The sequence below is a fragment of the Anolis sagrei genome, chromosome 1 (assembly GCF_037176765.1).
Source record: "Anolis sagrei isolate rAnoSag1 chromosome 1, rAnoSag1.mat, whole genome shotgun sequence".
NCBI classification, from domain to species: Eukaryota; Metazoa; Chordata; class Lepidosauria; order Squamata; family Dactyloidae; genus Anolis; species Anolis sagrei.
Window position 1 is genome coordinate 252,173,825 of NC_090021.1, and position 18,172 is coordinate 252,191,996.

Genomic DNA, 18,172 nt, shown 5'->3' on the forward strand with positions numbered 1-18,172 from the left:
GTATTGGCATTGCACAGTGGAACTGGGTCACTTTTATCCAGATCCACATAATGCCTGTGTAGAAGCTGCCACACTCATTTCCTTGTGAAGAGGCATCAGATAGCTTAAGAAAGTTCAAGCATTGTTCCTTTTCTGGGAAACTGAACTGGAAACCACATTACCACCCTGAACAAATTTGAACTCATCTGATTTCAAAAGCTAGACAGACTCATCACTGGCTAGTCCATTAATAGGAGTCCACCAAGTATGACCAATAATCTTGGTAGGGCCTGAAACCCTGAAAAGTAATTATTGCAGTATTGAATTGAACTGATCAGTTGGCAGTATTGGATTAGATTGGCCAATGAGCTTTCTCAGTAAAGCAGGGCAAATGGAAAAGATAAGATTTAACTCAATAAAATAACAAAAGGTAAACAAAGGGACTTAGGATATGAATGTGATATGTGTGCATCTATGTGTTTGTTTATACAGCACATACTCACATATATGGAAACTATATTTTAAGAAACAAAACAAAGAACACCAAAGTGGATAGAATTGTTATACTATTTATATATGCAAACTGCTCAAGTGAGAGAAATCATATATAATTACTGTTTTTGGCTGCAGGACATTCCCAGATGTAAAAAAGGCTGGCCTTTAAACATTGACAGAACTTGAGGAACCTGAAACACTTTATTTTGATCAGTGGATACTGCTATAGATCGGAATAGCTGTGTTGGACAATTTCCATGTGGAAGTTGCAGTGTGTATTCTGACGTGTTGTAAATTGAAATCATTCTGTAACCTATTGGATAAAAACAATATTTTAACCAGCCATTTACTTGTATGCCATAGAGTGGCCCTGTAACCTATTATAAATGGGATTATAACCATGGCCACCACACAGGTGATGCTACTAATAGATGTGGCATGCAGACATGTGGCTGTTTGTTTTTTTTCCATGGGTTTTTTGTGTGTCAGGAGCAACTTGAGAAACTGCAAGTCGCTTCTGCTGTGAGTGAATTGGCCATCTGCAAGGACATTGCCCAGGGGACGCTTGATGTTTTACTATCCTTGTGGGAGGCTTCTCTCATGTCCCTGCATGGGGAGCTAGAGCTGACAGAGGGAGCTCAACCTGCTCTCCCTGGAGTTGAACTGCTGATCTATCGGTCAGCAATCCTGCCAGCACAAAGGTTTAACCATTGCACCACTGGGGGCTTCCATGGGTGAAGATATGTGAGATAATTTTGTGGGAAAGGTTCCAAAAATACAGTCTTATGCCTGTGATCTCTCATAATGAGCACCTTGTGAAATAATGACATAAAAAAATGAGAGAATAGAACAGTGCTGCACAAATTTCCCACTGTTCTTTATAAATTGTGTGCAAGAAAGGTTAAACATTTTTGTTAAAAAAATTGCAAAGACAATTTTATGAGTGGGGAAATCCCAAGAAAAACCAGCTTCCTTGTTTTGTACTTACAATTAAGTACAGATAGAATTTCAGTAGATGTAGGATATATTTCTTTTGATTGCATTTATTCTCTTTTTGAATGGTGAATGCTTTTTTCTGCAACTCAGTAAGAGAGTGCTGAATATATCCAACTCATCTTTAGTAGCATTGAATTCTTATTTTAGGTACCAGGAGAGAGGAAGTGGTAGTATTATTTCGTCTTCTTCCCCTTCTCACACGGTCAGTGAATACTGCCAACCTTCTCTCAGGAGTGTCTCATGGGAACTGAATGAATGTTTCCATTTGCATAAGTGTTGTTGAACCTGCCATTGTGCAGTATCAAGACAGGTGGTTTTACAAAAAAAATAAAATCTGGAGACTATTGTGGCTGACAGAGGCTTTTGGACACTATAGTATATAGGTTAAATTATAGATTATGTTATATAATGTGTACTTTAATGCAATACTCTTCTCATATTTTGAGTGCTAACTAAATGGGGTTATTTTTATTCAAGCCAGACCACATGAGAAGGGAAGGTAAATTCCTTCCTTCCCCAACAGTGTAAAATTCCCATGTTACAAGTAGCCTCAAGGCAGTGGTTCTCAACCTGTGAGTCCCCAGATGTTTTGGCTTTCAACTCGCAGAAATCCTAACAACTGCTAAACTGGCTGGGATTTCTGGGAGTTGTAGGCCAAAACACCTGGGGACCCACAAGTTGAGAACCACTGTCCTAAGGGAACTCAAAGTGGTTTCCAACATTTTAAAGGCAAAATTCAATGCCATACATACATGTGAAAACCAAAAGATAATAGCAAAACAATACCATATAACTATAAACTAACCTAACCAAATTAAAACATAAACATAAAAGAACATTTAGAAATAAAGCATGAAAATTAAACATCAATATTAACATTTATATTAAGATCCACCAATAAACAACATGGTTTAAAAACAGTTATTAAAATCACGCCATGCAAAATCAAGTCCGTGGTTGTTCCATTGGTCCATTCACATTCAATCTGCTGGGTAAGCTACTCCAATTCAATACTGCCACTACTCTTAGCTGGTCACAGTACTTAACATCAGGTACAGAAACTATGAGCTTCTGTGTGCCACACCTCCTTCTGCCCCCCCTCGCAGTTCTTGGGGGAACAGTTTCTGAGGCTTGCTAGGCAAGATTCTTTGTAAGCAGAAGTACCAGGAATAAACCTTGATATGCCAGACATACGGTCTATTAAGCACTTTCCTAGGATGTACAGCCTCTTACTGTACTGGTAGATTTTGCTGGTAAATTTGATCCTTGGCTAAAAATGTTTTTCTCACTGATTGTTTGAGTTGCGAACTTTATCTAGCCATATTCAGTGTATTGTTTTTCCAGCTAGCACCCATTCATAGATTACTCTAGATCATTTCTCTCTGAGCAATAGTGACAATCTGTGCAAAAAACCACAATGAGTTCTTGGCTCAACAGGAAATCTCTTATCCTCCCAGCCCCCGTTTTACACTTCCCACGTAAATTTCATTGACCACCCCACTCAGTTTCTCAAAATACTTTCTCTTGTGCCCCTGATTCCAAATGAATTATTTATTTAGCTCAGGCAGTGGAGAGAGTGAGTTACCCTTTAACAGAGTCTGCATTGTTGAACCAAGAAAATGTGGAAAAATGCCCAGCTTGGCAATTTAGCAAAGAGCTGCAAATGTGTTGGAGAATTACTGATGCTGCTAATGAAGAATAGTCTAAATAAAAAGAAACCCTGAATACATTATGACTAAATCTAAGGCCCTATCTACACTGCCATATAATGCAGTTTGAAACTGCTCTTTTTGGTCGGTGTAGACTCATATAGCACAGTTTAACTGCATTGAACTGCATTAAATGATTCTACACTGACTGTATAATGCAGTTTCAAATTGCATTATATAGCAGTGTACATGTGGCCTAAAGATACTACTGTTAGAGGATCACGCTCCAACGTGAGTGACAGACTTTCTCACATATTAAGTTAGCCTAGTTTTGAAGGCAAAAAAAGAAGCACACCACTAACTGGTGTGCCATAGTCACATGATAATTTTGCACATTTGCCCTTAACACTTAAGTAACAATTGAGAGAACTGTGTATGCAACCTGAAATGATCACAGTCAGTTCTAGCACAGGTATTTTTCCTTAAGCCATTTGTACAACTGCCTCAATTCCGCTTTGTCCAGCTTTAAATACAGGGCTATGCTGAGATGACCGCATATTCATGAGGAGGCCAGCCAAATTAACATGCTGTTTAGTTTCAGGATTCTTGTGAAAGCTTCTAAATATGTCTCTTTTAAGAGTACGGGAGCCCTCACAATCCTACTGCTTTTGCAATTATGTATCCTTATAAATCACTCAAAATTGTTTTACTTTCACTAGGTTCAAGGAACTTTTGACAAGGTAGAATTCAACAAAATGTGTTGGACATTGTGTGCCAGAAAGAACCTCACAAGAAATACCCTGCTCCTTACTGATGATGATGCTTTTAAAGTATGGGTCATTTTCAATTTCTTATCTGAGGATAAGTATCCACTCGTCATTGTACCAGAAGAGGTATGAAATCATTATTTCCGATGTCCAAACATTCTTTTTCCAGGCATTCCTATACTAGCTGTATCTTTCTGGTTTCATTTAGGCCCTTTCTACACCGCCATATAATTCAGATTATCAAATCAGATAATCCAGATTATCTGCTTTGAACTGGATTATATGAATCTGCACTGCCATATAATCTAATTCAAAGCAGATAATCTGGATTTTTATGGTAGTGTAGAAGAGGCCAACATTGTTTTGAGTTTGTAGAGAAATAATGTTAAACATCTTGGAGGTGAAGCTGGAATGTAATAACCATAGATAATAGTGTACACTGTATTTTGACTATACTTGGGATAATGAAAGCATACTAGGGAATCACCCTCAGAGGCATTTATTGTTGAGTTTCCAATACATTTATTGTTGAGTTTCCAATACAACAGAGAACATTTGGTCATTTAGACTTAAACCAAATTGACAACTGTAAAATAGGAGACAGTACCTCTCTCTTTCATCTTTCACTTAGATGATTTGCTGTTCTTTTTGGTCAGATTCTTTCTGTTTTCTATACAGATTGAATACTTGCTTAAGAAGCTGACAGAAGCTATGGGATTAGGCTGGCACCAGGAACAGTTTGAACATTACAAGATCAGCCTGGATGCTAATGGAAAAGGCCTTTCTGCCTGGGAACTGATTGAGCTCATTGGAAGTGGACGGTTTAGCAAAGGGATGGATAGACAGACAGTATCTATGGCAATTAATGAAGTCTTCAATGAACTTATATTGGACGTATTGAAACAGGTAAGAAATGTACACAACTTCTAAAAGTGCTAGCATAAATGATTTTAGTGAGATATGGTATGATTTTTTTTTCTAAAAATAAGTCTTTCAAAGATAAACAAATTTTGTAGAAGTGTGACTTTTGCAATGTGTATAAAATCAGACAGATTGGTCAGCCTGAAAAGCAACTTTACTGTATTATCCTGTTTTGCATAACTGTATTCTTTTTGTTCTTGATATGAGAGAGAGAGAGAAAGAGCGAGAGCGGAGATTAAGGGTCCCAGTCACTTGAGACATTTAACTATCTTTCCTGTTTTTTTTCTGAGGCTTTATCAAAATGCTGAAGCTTGCTTTTGCACTTTTAGCAGAAACTTATTTGTTCGCTTTTTGTGTGAAATGAAAGTTAAAGTTCGTGGACATTGGATTCTCTGCCCCAGTATTTTTTTGCTGTGGTCACAGAATGAACTGCAAATGTCTCATACCCAGAAACATACAACAGCATCTCTCAATAATGCTTGGGGAAAATGCAGTTGTTCTAAGGATCTTGTTGATAAGAAGTGTCAGGTTTCAAATAAATTTGCTCTTCAATAAATTTATCATTGCTTAAGAAAAAACAGCAATAGTAGTATAGTTTATCCAAATGTTATCAATGTTGCTGTAATTCACCCTTCTACAACTGGCCCAGTAGGCATCATCTTCACATTTCAGTTACTGTGATTAGGAACATATTTCAGATGTTTCAATTTGTCCAAAGTAACTATGTAAAACATTTTGGAAGTGTTAAAAACAAGATAAAATATATATACAATAAAAATCCTAGTAGTTTGGCAGAATTTCTTTTGGGTGGAGCAAAAATTCTACCGAAACTGCACTGCATGTTTTTAAAGCCCACAGTTTCTCATGTGGAGTTGTAAGTTTGAATATGACTTTAAACATGTAGCTATGTGGGGAAATAAGGAGGAAGTACAAATGCTCTCAGGAGGCCCAGGTGCACGAGTGGAGTCTGTGGCTGAGAGAGTGGGAGCTGAATTTGCTTCAGTGAGACACTAAAGCAGTGGTTCCCAACCTGTGGTCCAGGGTCCACCAGTGATATCTCTGCATGCAGTGCTCCATGACAAAAGGAAAAGTGCTAAATACCAGCTTCTGGCCAGATAGGTTATCTCTTTTAGCACTGTTTTGAAGAAATCTTTGTATGTACAGACAGAGGTCTATTTTATGACTAGTAAGAGGAGTTCCATTTAATCAATTGCTGAATGGTGAGTCAGTGCTCAAATCAATCCCATTTGTTTAATTGATCTATTTTGGTTAGGACCGGTAGTTGTGTTTAGGCCAGACTTTAAATCTAATTGAAGAAAACAAAATGTTTTAGCCTAGCTTCCCCTGGATTTAGCTTGCTTTTCAAACTTAATGTGTCACAAAATGTTCTGTTGAGTGTTGGTCAGATATTGTCTAAAAGGGGTTAAGTGTTTAAGGCAAAACAGATGTGAACAAACCACGAGAGTAAAGATGAAGATCCACCCAGAGGAAAAGTGTTCCTGCCATACATCAAGGGAACCACTGACCGCATAGGGAAGCTGATGAGGAAACACAACATACAAACAATCCCACCAAGAAAATCCAACAAATGCTATGTTCAGCAAAGGACAAGAGGGATCCTCTCACCTCTGCAGGAGTCTACCGTATACCATGCAGCTGTGGACAAGTCTACATAGGGACCACCAAACGCAGCGCCCAGACACGCATCAAGGAACATGAGAGGCACTGCAGACTACTTCAACCAGAGAAGTCAGCCATAGCAGAGCACCTGATGAACCAGCCTGGACACAGCATATTATTTGAGAACACAGAAATGCTGGACCACACCAACAACCACCATGTCAGACTACACAGAGAAGCCATTGAAATCCACAAGCATGTGGACAATTTCAACAGAAAGGAAGAGACCATGAAAATGAACAAAATCTGGCTACCAGTATTAAAAAACTCTAAAATTACAACAGCAAAACAACAGAGAGGAAACAACCAGGCACAGATTAACACCTCCCAGCAAGAGATTTTCCCAGGCTCAGGCAGGCCTTCAAATGCTAATGAAGGTGATCAGCTAAACATTCACACCTAACTGCCGCAGGGAAGAGCTCCTTGCCCCACCCCAGCCATTCCACAGATATATAAACCCATTGTCCTAATTCCAACAGACCTCACTACCTCTGAGGATGCTTGCCATAGATGCAGGCGAAACGTCAGGAGAAATGCCTCTAGAACATGGCTCTATAGCCCGAAAAAACCCACAATAACCTAGTGATTCCAGCCATGAAAGCCTTCGACAATACATTAAAACAGATGTGCTTTTCTCCTTCCTTCATATAGAAGCAGATAAATGGCCGTCATTTCTGATTTTACTTGTGTTTATTGCAACAGTTCCAAGGAAACATTTCTATGAGAGCAAGCGAGTCAGGTAGTAAGATTAATGTCAGGGGAATAGGGGAATATACCCATGTATGGTATCTACCAACCTCTTTTACTTAAAGTTTGTAATGTCCTTTTTAAATCCAGCAAAATTTATAATTACATAGAACGGTGTGTTTTAAACATGCATTTCTGTCTCTTTCTCTTTTTTTTCTGTGATACCATTTGAATAGCTTAGCCCAAATTGGATAAAACTATGAGGTATGTTCTACTGTTTCTCAAATGTAGAGATGCTTCTGACACTTAAACTTCTAGTTAAATGACCTTGGGGAAAGCAATCTGTGCACCTCAGAGGCTCAATTCTTGCATGTTGTGTGTGTTTCTCTTTCCATCTCTGTCTTGATAGAAATGCAGTATCTTCTGTTCTAGTTGTTTTAAGAGTGGGAATGAGTGTTGGAAGATTTGGCCAGTTTTACATGTCTGTGCAGTGCATGTACTGTATAAACCGAACCTATGCTCGGGCTTTTCCCAACCAGTGAAGGTATTTTATAATGTATTATAGTGGTTCAAACATAATGTCAAATCATAGTGTTTCATTGCAGTCAGGAACTTTACATTTGTACATTTTTTTCTTTGTTTGTAGTTAAGCATCTGATCCTGCTTTGAGGCAACCGATAATTTGCAATTTCATTAAATGAGTAAATTCTCATTTGTACTTGTACTACTAATCAGTATTTGGTTTAGTATTGACTGACGAGTGCAAGCTATAGTTTACCTCAGCTGTTCTGGAGCTGAGCAGTTCTTGACAACTCTTTCATATAATATCAAACCATGACTTGTCATAGCCTGAAGCACCTTTCTCCTGTAATTCTTAGTTGACACGTTGCATCACAATCCCCTCCATTTCTCCTAAACTTTTACGTTTGTTTTAAGTTCAGAACAAACAATGCCAATAATTATTGTGCACTAAAAGTGTGTTTGAAATATTACTATTTTTCTACATTGATGTATTGCATGGATTACTTTTGTATTCTCATAAGACGCATGCTAATTACAATTCTGTTGAATCTTTGTTATGTAGTGGTGTGCTGTATTTATATATTGTGCTTAATTGTAAACATTACAATCTCTTGAGAGGCTATTTCTTCAGTTGACATCAATCTTGAATAAGTAGTTTTGTGAAAGCTATATATATTTCCATGTTTGAAAACTCTAAAGCTGTACTAACTGTTTTTGGATTTCAGATCAGAATTCTAACCCAGAAATTCTGTTATTAAGAAATTATGAAAAAAATGTTTTACAGGGTTATATGTGGAAGAAAGGCCATAGACGGAAAAACTGGACAGAGCGTTGGTTTGTTTTAAAACCCAATATTATATCCTACTATGTGAGTGAAGATTTAAAAGACAAAAGAGGCGATATAGCACTGAATGGCAACTGTACTGTAGAGGTAAAAAAATGAATTGTAAAAGTAACAATTTAAATATTTTTTCATAGAAAATAGGGTAACAGAGTATTTAAATATTTTCATCTAGCAGTTATTTCAGTCAGTTGTGCTACTTCTGTAATTTTAAATGTAATAATTAATATAACAAAATTAGCCACACCTCAGCTACTATATCCTGTTATAGAAAAATTCATAAAGAAAACTACTTGCTTTTTTGGACTGCTTCCTTAATTTTAGTGGGAAAAGCACATTACAGAGCTGCTGTTTGCAAATGTTTTCACAGTAGCAGTGCCTGAAAAAAAGGCAAGCATATGTATATGCATAAAATTGGCAAGCACTATTTCTTTTAATGTAGTCTTATGCTTCCACTGATAGCAGTTTAGCATTAAGTGTTAAATGTAACAACATTGATTACTAAGCCAACATTATCCTAGTGGTTCAAAACCCTCTGCTAGGGAAAGAAACTCCCGAAAATTGTGCTGATACAGAAAAAAGCATAATGTTAGCTATCATTATTCAGTTCTTGTTACATAATGTAACTTCCATTATTATCTTTGTCAGAGTCTCTTTTGTTTTTTGTGAATCAAAATGACGATTCCTCTAAGCAAGCAGTAATTGTATTGAAATATATCATCAGCGTTAGGATATGGCATATTCTTTATTATTTTATACTAGCCGTCCTCTGCCATGCGTTGCTGTGGTCTGTGTATATGTGTTTTGTGTGTGTGTGTGTGTGTATTTGTGTGTGTGTATGTATATATATATATGGTTTTGTGCATGTATTTTTTTGCTTTTTAAGTCTCTTCTGCTGTGTTTTCAGTATTTTTATGAGGGATGGTCAATCGTTGGCCTGATAGGTGTATTGTGTCCAAATTTGGTGTCAATTTGTCCAGTGGTTTTTGGGTTATGCTAATCCCACAAACTAACATTACATTTTTATTTATATAGATAAAACTTCTTTTTTCCCCTCCCTTAGGCCTTACCTGACAAAGATGGAAAGAAATGTTTGTTCCTTATAAACAGTTTTGAGAAATGTTTTGAGATTAGTGCATCTGATAAGAAAAAGAAACAGGAGTGGATTCACGGTAAGAAATAACAGTTTTATTTTTTAAATTAAAAAGTAATTTAAGCTAACTAAAACATACTAAACAACTTGACTGCTGGAGGAAGCAACCTCCTCTATATGATGTTTGTTTTGTAATGTGTCGTTTTATAACCTAAAGTATATGTCTAATTTGATTTGTAGTTTCCTTATCTCTATATTCCTAAAGAGGTGGGAGGGGCTGCAGGTGATGTGACTGACTTAGTGACAGTTTAGAATGTTTAGGTTTAAACAGGATGGCAGGTAATGTCAGTTGAGAAATGACTGCTAGAGAAGTGTATTGTACCTTGAATGAGCTTGAGTAGAGAAGTCTGTCAGAGTGCAGAAACTCATGTTAGGAAGTTAGAAAGTGTTGAGGCTTGTATTTTATTTGAAAGTATAAACTCTTGTTAAAGAGATCTGTATAAAGCAACATAGTTTATGAAGAAACTGTTATCAATTATAAGTTCAAGATACAAACCCTCTGAAACATTACTTGAAACCTTTAACCCTCGACAAAAATTATGCCTGTATCTTTAAATACATGAATTTATCAGTAAACAAAACTTATCATTAAAAGAAATCTGCTTGCATCATTGTCTGCTGAAAGCATCAAACAGAAACAAAATATCTACATGCCCAGTGATCATTCATTACCAAATAAACTTCGCTACCCCAATTAGATTGTGATCCTAAGAGTTCATGATTTATATACCCCGATGGTCAGTTATCCTAACAGGTCGTGATCCATTATCCCCAATATTGACAAGTTAAAACAAGACAATTGAAATAAATGTAACACTTTCATTTAGAACCATAATGCATATGCCAATTGGGATTTATCAGGTAGGTCCCAAAAGGCTTTAAAAGGCTTTGCTTGGTACCAGTTAGGTTTCCAGGAGAGGATGCATCAGACAGCGTCATTGAGTAGAGAGAGCTCTTTCTTACTTTCATCTACAGTGTATTGTCCCCACTGGCAGAACAAAAAGTAGGCCCCCTGCAGACCTCAGTTAGGTATTTGTAGGGAGAGGTACTCTTTCAAGTTTTTCTGGAAGGTAATCAGTGCATCCCCGTTAAAGACCATTGTTATATCTAGATGCTGTGTTTTTCTATGTGTGGTTTCCAATTTGTCCACTGGCAGTTCCATTTAAAAGCACAATACAAGTAGTCTAACTGGAAGTTACCAGGTTATCCCTGCGCAGGAAAAGTTGCAGCACATGATGGATCTTTTGAAGCACATAGAGTTCACCTGGATTTCCAGTAACAGAGAAGGATCTAGGAATTCTCCCCAGCTGCTCACTTATTTTTCAGTAGGAATCAGGACTGATTATCTACCCAGTTCCAAGACCACACAGGATGAATGGAGCAAGTAAATAGGATGAATGGGAGCCAGTATTGGCCCCTAGCCATCCTATTATAGCATCCAGGCACTGGTCCAACATCTGCACAGCCCAACCAATTTTAATGATAAGAAGTTTTGCTGAATATCATAAGCATACTAATGCAATCTGCCTGAAAACCCTTAATGACCTGCTCAGCAAATTCAAGTGCATATGTAGGGATTGATGGAAACTCCTTGGCACTTGCTGAGCAGGAATCCCCTTGCACGACTCAAAAGTTCTGATTTATTTTCTTCTTCTTCTGGCACTTTGCCTTAATTTACAAACTCTTATAAACTGGAAGACGCAAGAAATAACTTGACAACTACAACCTTTGACCCAGTTTTTTTCTTTTTTATTGACTGCAAAAATCACATGTAGACCCATGGAAAGATAAATATGTGTAGCTGTTTATCTCAGTAAATGTTTGTATTGTTTCACAACAAATTGTTCATCTTCTTTGAAACATGCAATTATGAGTAGAATATTTCTGAGGAAGGAAATAGCAAAACCAACTCTTGAGCATTCCTTATCTAAGAAAACCCTATGAAATTCATGGGGTCGCCATAAGTTGATAGATGCCTTGAAGATATATATATATATATATATATATATATATATATCGAAATATGTATACTGTAAAATATGTATAATTATCAGTTGACTTTAACTTGTATTTTAACTCTGTGTATTTTGTTGTATGTCTTTTAATGGTGTTTTATCTCTTGTTTTAATGATGTTGTATCTTGCCTAGAGCCACAGGGAGATGCGGTTAATAAATTCATTACGAGTATTGTTATTATTTATATTAAAAAAGCAGCAGGGGCCTGTTTTTCAGTCTGAGTCTTTGTGGGATTTTCAGTCTACTCTATGAAGTAGCTTTGGAGATTTCATTTGTTTCAGAAACTATAAAAATATTTATGTCATTGTTGTTTAGAAAAAATTGTTAAGAGTAAGAAATAAGATATTCCTTTGAAATAAAGCTTCTTGTGCAGATTTTTTGGAGGGTGGGGTAAGAATGCATGACATATGATGGCGCTTTAGCAAAGGTCCCTGTAAGTCTTTCTTTTTATCATTATGCTTTAGCAAGAGATAATTTTTCTGTGAATGACAGAAATTCACCCCCACCAAGAGATTATAGAGGCAGCAACATAATACAATGAAACATTTATTGCTTTTGGAAATGGTACTCTCTACTTCCTTTTATATGCATATTCTTTCTCTAACCTGCACCCCCATCTCCAGTGCAGGCAGCAAAGTATATAAATACAGTACCATGTGATTTTGTGGCATGATAGACACTTATAATTATATCAGTTTATAACTAAACCACATCCTTAACAGCAGTGTATGTTGGCCCTTCAGTAGTACAAATGGCACAAACTCTCTTTTTTTTAACAATACATATTTAGATAATTATGGGTCTTGGGAACTAAAATGAAGTAGCATGGAATACTATACATCTGTTCGCCTCTTTGCTATTTTTAGCACTATTGTTTATATATGGTACTGAGTTGCAGTTTTCTAAATCTAATTTCTTTAAAAGAGCATTAAAAATAATTGACTGATCCTAGAAAAGTTATTTTTAAAAATATAGTTCCAAGAGACTCAGAAAGCAGAGAGACTGCTTTCTGAGTCCTGCTTTTTATCGTCCTTTCTCCGCTGCATGTTGTCTCTTAGCCTCTTTTAGCTTCTCTAGAAAATTTTTTTGAGCAATATGGCTGCAAATTTAACAATTCTTATGAGCTTACTTTGTCCACCACAGCCTGATTTCATATACCATACAGTGCAAGTTCCCCTTTTGTTTTATTCTGGTATTATTATTATTATTATTATTATTATTATTTACTTCGTTTCTTCTCTTGCATGTGTGGTTAATATAGTCAGTCAACATGAGTTATGTTCTACTGAGTCTTACAACTGGCCCAGTTTTTTTAACTTGTCTTTAACTTAGCTAGCTAGTCATGGCTTCTTACATCTCAAATTAAGGTATTTCCCAGTGAGTGCTACTTGGAATCATTTTGATAATTCAGTCTGAGATTGCCTGCTTACAAATTAGGCACTCTTTCAAAACCTCTTTTCAATGTCCTTAGTGTAAGGAGTGAAGGTAAAGGTTTCCCCTGACATTAAGTCTAGTCGTGTCTGGGGTGGTGGTGCTCATCTCCATTTCAAAGTCGAAGAACTGGGGTTGTCCATAGACACCTCCAAGGTCATGTGGCCAGCATGATTGCCTGGAGCACTGTTACCTTCCACAGAAGTGGTACCTATTGATCTTACATTTGCATGTTTTCAAACTACTAGGTTGGCAGTAGCTGGGGCTAACAGTGGGAGCTCACCTTGCTCCCCAGATTGAAACTGCCAAGTTCAGCAGCTCAGTGGTTTAACCTGCTGCACCACCATGGCATAAGAAATGTGTTACCAGGCCAGCTGTTAGGAATTTGTGGACTTAAAGCAAAAATAATGTTATGATTTATCAATATAATATATCTGTTCTCACCACTCCATCTCCCTATATCCAATGCAAACAGCCATTCAGACAACTATAAATCTGTTACGATTAAATAACCCACCACCTCACAAGGAGGCACGGCAGAAACGGAAAGAGTTACGCCAGAAGCTTCAGGCAGAACAAGAGGAACTGGAGAGGCAAATGAAAGAGCTCCAAATGGCAAATGAGAACAAGCAGAAGGAACTGGAGACAGTCCGAAAGGTGGGTGAAGTCCTCAGGCCTTTGTCTTTCTGGAACATTGTGTTACACTTTGGTTATAAATTGTACTTTGTGAGGCAGTGATGGAGTATAATATTCAAGCAGATACAACTTAAAATGTTGTAGAATCTGTGTCTTAAAATGTCTCTCTCTCCAGCATAATGTTCATCCTGTGTGAACTGTATTTTTCCTCCATTCAGTTGTTTGATATACTGTAGTTGGAGAGGGAATAGGGATGGTAGATATCCTCTTTCTGCTCCTGTATTGCCACTAGAAAAAAATTCTTAAGCACTTAGCATCCATTTTTTTCCTTTTCAGAATATAAATGCCAAGCAATAAAGCATTTCTTAAATTTTGAAGCCCGGTCTAATATAAAAGTGCTACGCCAATAATCCAATAATCTGAACATTGTTTACCTTGACTGTTCTGCAGTTAGGGGAAGAAGTTTCCTGGATGATGCCAGGCATACAATTCAACCTGCAGGGAATTTCCAGATCTGGGAGAAGATGAGACTCTCAGGTCTTTTGTTTTCCTCCGTATGTCTTAAATACACATTGACATACAGTGCACTAAACCAAAGCAATTTTTATCTTCAATGAAAGATGTTGACATGGGCTTTCTGACTTGATAAGGAAGGCCTCAAAATTGTTTGGTGTTTTCCTCAGCTGGCATGTATAATAAACTGTTAAAGATGATGAGAGCAGTCTGAGAATGGGAGTGTTTTCATACTAATGCATATAATCTGAAGAGTTTTAATGATTGCAGACAATACTTGGTCAGAAAATGCAAACACAGTGTAAAGAAGTGTGAGTTTGTTTTTAAGCCAGGCTGTAGTAGAAAGTAGGAAGGATTCCAGAAGAAATTTGATCAAGCTAGCACAATGCAGAATAAATATAAAGTTAGTAATGAACATGGACAGATAAATAAACCAATTCCAACTAATGATAATAACGCTTTGAAAAGCACATTCTGTTCCTAAAACAGGGTAATGTTGCAGGTCATTGCAGATTTAGTGGAACTTTACATGTTGGTTTTTATTTAAAAAGAAAAGCACCTCAATAACTAGAAATCTCAAGATTTCACAGATAGCAGAGTTTAATTAGTTGCATATTTCATTCATGGTATTCATTGCAGACCCCATAGCTGAGGATTTTTGTAGCACTGGGGGTAAGTGAAGATAAAATGTACTGATTCGGGTCTTCTAGATTCCCTGAGTCCTGATGAGCCCTGTGGTAGTGCTGGACAGCAGACTGGGCCAAATCAGACCCAATCCAGCTGTCCACTGCGCTGAAGCTGAAGAGATAAAGATTAGTCTGGCATGACTTGAATTTCTCAAAAACAAGTCAAGCCAGATTAATTTTATCTCTTTTTTGATAGATTTACAAGCTTGGTAGATGCAGGGAATGCTGTGGATGTAGCATATCTTGATTTCAGTAAGGCCTTCGACAAAATCCCCCATTACCTTCTTGTAAGCAAACTAGTCAAATGTGGCTAGGCAATGCTACTATTAGGTGGATCTGTAATTGGTTAAGCAGCCAATCCCAAAGGGTGTTCACTAATGGTTCCCCTTCATCCTAGAAAGGACTAGTGGAGTGCCGCAGGGTTCGGTCGTAGGCCCAGTACTGTTCAATATCTTTAGTAATGACTTGGATGAAAATTTAGAGGGCATGCTTATCAAGTTTGTAGATGACTCCAAATTAGGAGGGATAGCTAATACTGCAGGGGACAGGATCAGAATTCAAAATGACCTTAATAGATTAGAGAGGTGGGCCAAAACTAACAAAATGAATGTCAACAAGGACAAATGTAGGATACCACACTTAGGCAGAAAAAATGAAATGCAAAGATACAGGATGGGTGATGCCTGGCTCAACAACAGTCCATGTGAAAAAGATCTTGGAGTCTTTGTGGACAACAAGTTGAACATGGGCCAACAGTGTGATGCAGTAGCTTAAAAAAGCCAATGGGATTTTGGGCTGCATCAAAAAGATTATTGTGTCTAGGAGTCATAGTGCCCCTCTATTCTGCTTTGGTTAGACCTCACCTGGGATACTATGGGATACTATGTCCAATTCTGGGCACCACAGTTCAGAAAAAATATTGTCAAGCTGGAAAGTATCCAGAGCAGGGCAACTAAAATGATGAAATGTCTGGGGACCATGAATTTCTATGAGGAGCGTCTTGGAGAGCTGGATATGTTTAGCCTGCAGAAGAGAAGGCTGAGAGGAGATGTAATAGCCATGTATAAATATGTGAAAGTATACCATAAGGAAGAGGGAGCAGGTTTGTTTTCTGCTGCCCTGGAACTATTCCTAATGACTCAGAGCAGTGGGTTCAAATTACAGGAAAGGAGTTTCACCTGAACGTTAGGAAGAATTTCCTGACTGCAAAAGCTGTTCAGCAGTGGAACATTCTGCCTCAGAGTGTGCTGGAATCTCCTTCCTTCGAAGGTTTTAAACAGAGGCTGGATGGACATCTGTCGGGGTGCTTTGATTTTCCTGCATAGCAAGAGGTTGGACTAAATGGCCCATGTGGCCTCTTCCAACTCTATTATTCTATGATTCTACTCCTGAGGCTGGATCTACATTGCCATATAATCAGTTTATTAAAGCAGATAATTCACATCTGCTTTGAACTGCATTATATGAGTCTCCACTACCATATAAGTGATGCAAAGATAGTTTGAACCCATAAACTCTGAGATTTTCACAGGAAATAGATGTTTGTCATGAAGAGTGCGAGCTTTCTATTTGAGGTGAGTCCGGGGTTTTTGGCTAGTTTAAATAAGCCCTGAGAGAATTACGGTGCTGGCAAGATCAGTGTAATAAATACAAAGTATTGTGCAAGTATTTCATTCAGTGCTACTTCCTTATCTCTAGATCAGTTGTAAAGTGCCAAACTGGTTAGACAGGTCTTCATAGAAATGCTTTCAAGAGCTGTAGTAATCTTGCATGAAATAGGGGTCTTCTACCTCAGAGTAAGGGTATTAAAAATTACCAAACATTCCATAATGCTCCAGAAATTAAAGGATTCTGAGTTGCAAGAAAAAAAGTTTCTAAATTTTTATACCAGGAGGAACTTAACTCATTTTGGCAGTGTGGTGTTGAAGTGAAGGGAAAGCTGGGGATATGTGTAAAAGATATAGGCCAGGATCTAAACAGCATAGTAGCAGCATTTTGTCTCTTTCAAGAAAACAGGTGCTGTTGTATGGAGAAACCAAGCACTTCTCTTTCTATTGAGAGAGGTATTGTAACTCCATTGTTGCAGAATTGTGAATACAAGCAGCATTCACTTGTGTTTTCTGCATGAAGTATGTTACCCTATGTTTTTATGGTCTATAACACAATCCTGGAGTATTTCATCTTATTTATTTATTTATTTATTTAGTACACTTGTATACCGCTAATATCTCAGCCTGTGCGGCGACTCATTGCGGTTTACAACATATTTAAAAATACAATATTCACTTTAAAAATATAAAATAAAATATAAAAATACATACATATACATACATAGTATTGGGCCACCAATACAGACCGGAACATCTCATAGTTAAAGTCGTAATCCAATTCGTTATCCTTGATTGCTAGTCCATGATCAAAACATCATCACATCGGAATTAGTTGAAAACTTGCTCGAACATCCAAGTTTTCAGTTTTTTCCGAAATGCCATTAGCGAGGTGGCTGATCTTATTTCAGTAGGGAGGGCATTCCAAAGCCGGGGGGCCACCACAGAAAAGGCCCTATCTCTCGTTCCCGCAAGCCGCACTTGTGAAGCAGGCGGGATGGAGAGAAGGGCTTCTCCTGAAGATCTTAGGGTCCTGGTGGGCTGATAGGCCGAGATACGTTCGGATAGGTATGTAGGGCCAGAACCGTTTAGGGCTTTAAAGGTCAAAGCCAGCACTTTGAATTGGGCTCGCTTTCTCATTTCTGGCATGGGGTACTCTTACAGAGACAGGAATCTGGCAATCCTCTAGATTAGTGGTTCTCAACCTGTGGGTCCCCAGATGTTTTGGCCTTCAACTCCCAGAAAACATCACAACTGGTAAATTGGCTGCGATTTCTGGGAGTCGTAGGCCAAAACACCTGGGGACACATAGGTTGAGAATCACTGCTCTAGATCAGGAAAGGACAGCTGTAATAGCTTTGGGGGTCACTTTTTATGCCCTAGGACCATCTGGGACTTACAGAGACTACCACAAAATAAAACAAACCACCAAAATGACTGGAAGTCCATTTCCTGTTTTCAAAATGAGATTTTAGAAAACAGTACAAACAAGTTTTGCAACTTATTTAAAAGCTAATGTATTGTGCCCAGAGGCTTCCAAGAGTAGCAAATTGCCTTTTTTAGCAGTCTGGGGCAGGAGTCCTTAATTTTTAT

The 18,172-nt window shown here is 37.7% G+C and overlaps 1 protein-coding gene across 1 annotated transcript in view; it reads left to right on the top strand.

The window, feature by feature from the left end:
- SWAP70 (switching B cell complex subunit SWAP70) overlaps positions 1-18,172 on the top strand; it is a 42,652-nt gene that overhangs the window by 14,341 nt on the left and 10,139 nt on the right. The window contains exons 3-7 of the mRNA XM_060767053.2: positions 3,839-4,012; positions 4,565-4,792; positions 8,481-8,627; positions 9,601-9,709; positions 13,613-13,794. Of these exons, the coding sequence (XP_060623036.2) occupies positions 3,839-4,012; positions 4,565-4,792; positions 8,481-8,627; positions 9,601-9,709; positions 13,613-13,794 (840 nt within the window). The remainder of the gene's footprint in view (positions 1-3,838; positions 4,013-4,564; positions 4,793-8,480; positions 8,628-9,600; positions 9,710-13,612; positions 13,795-18,172) is intronic.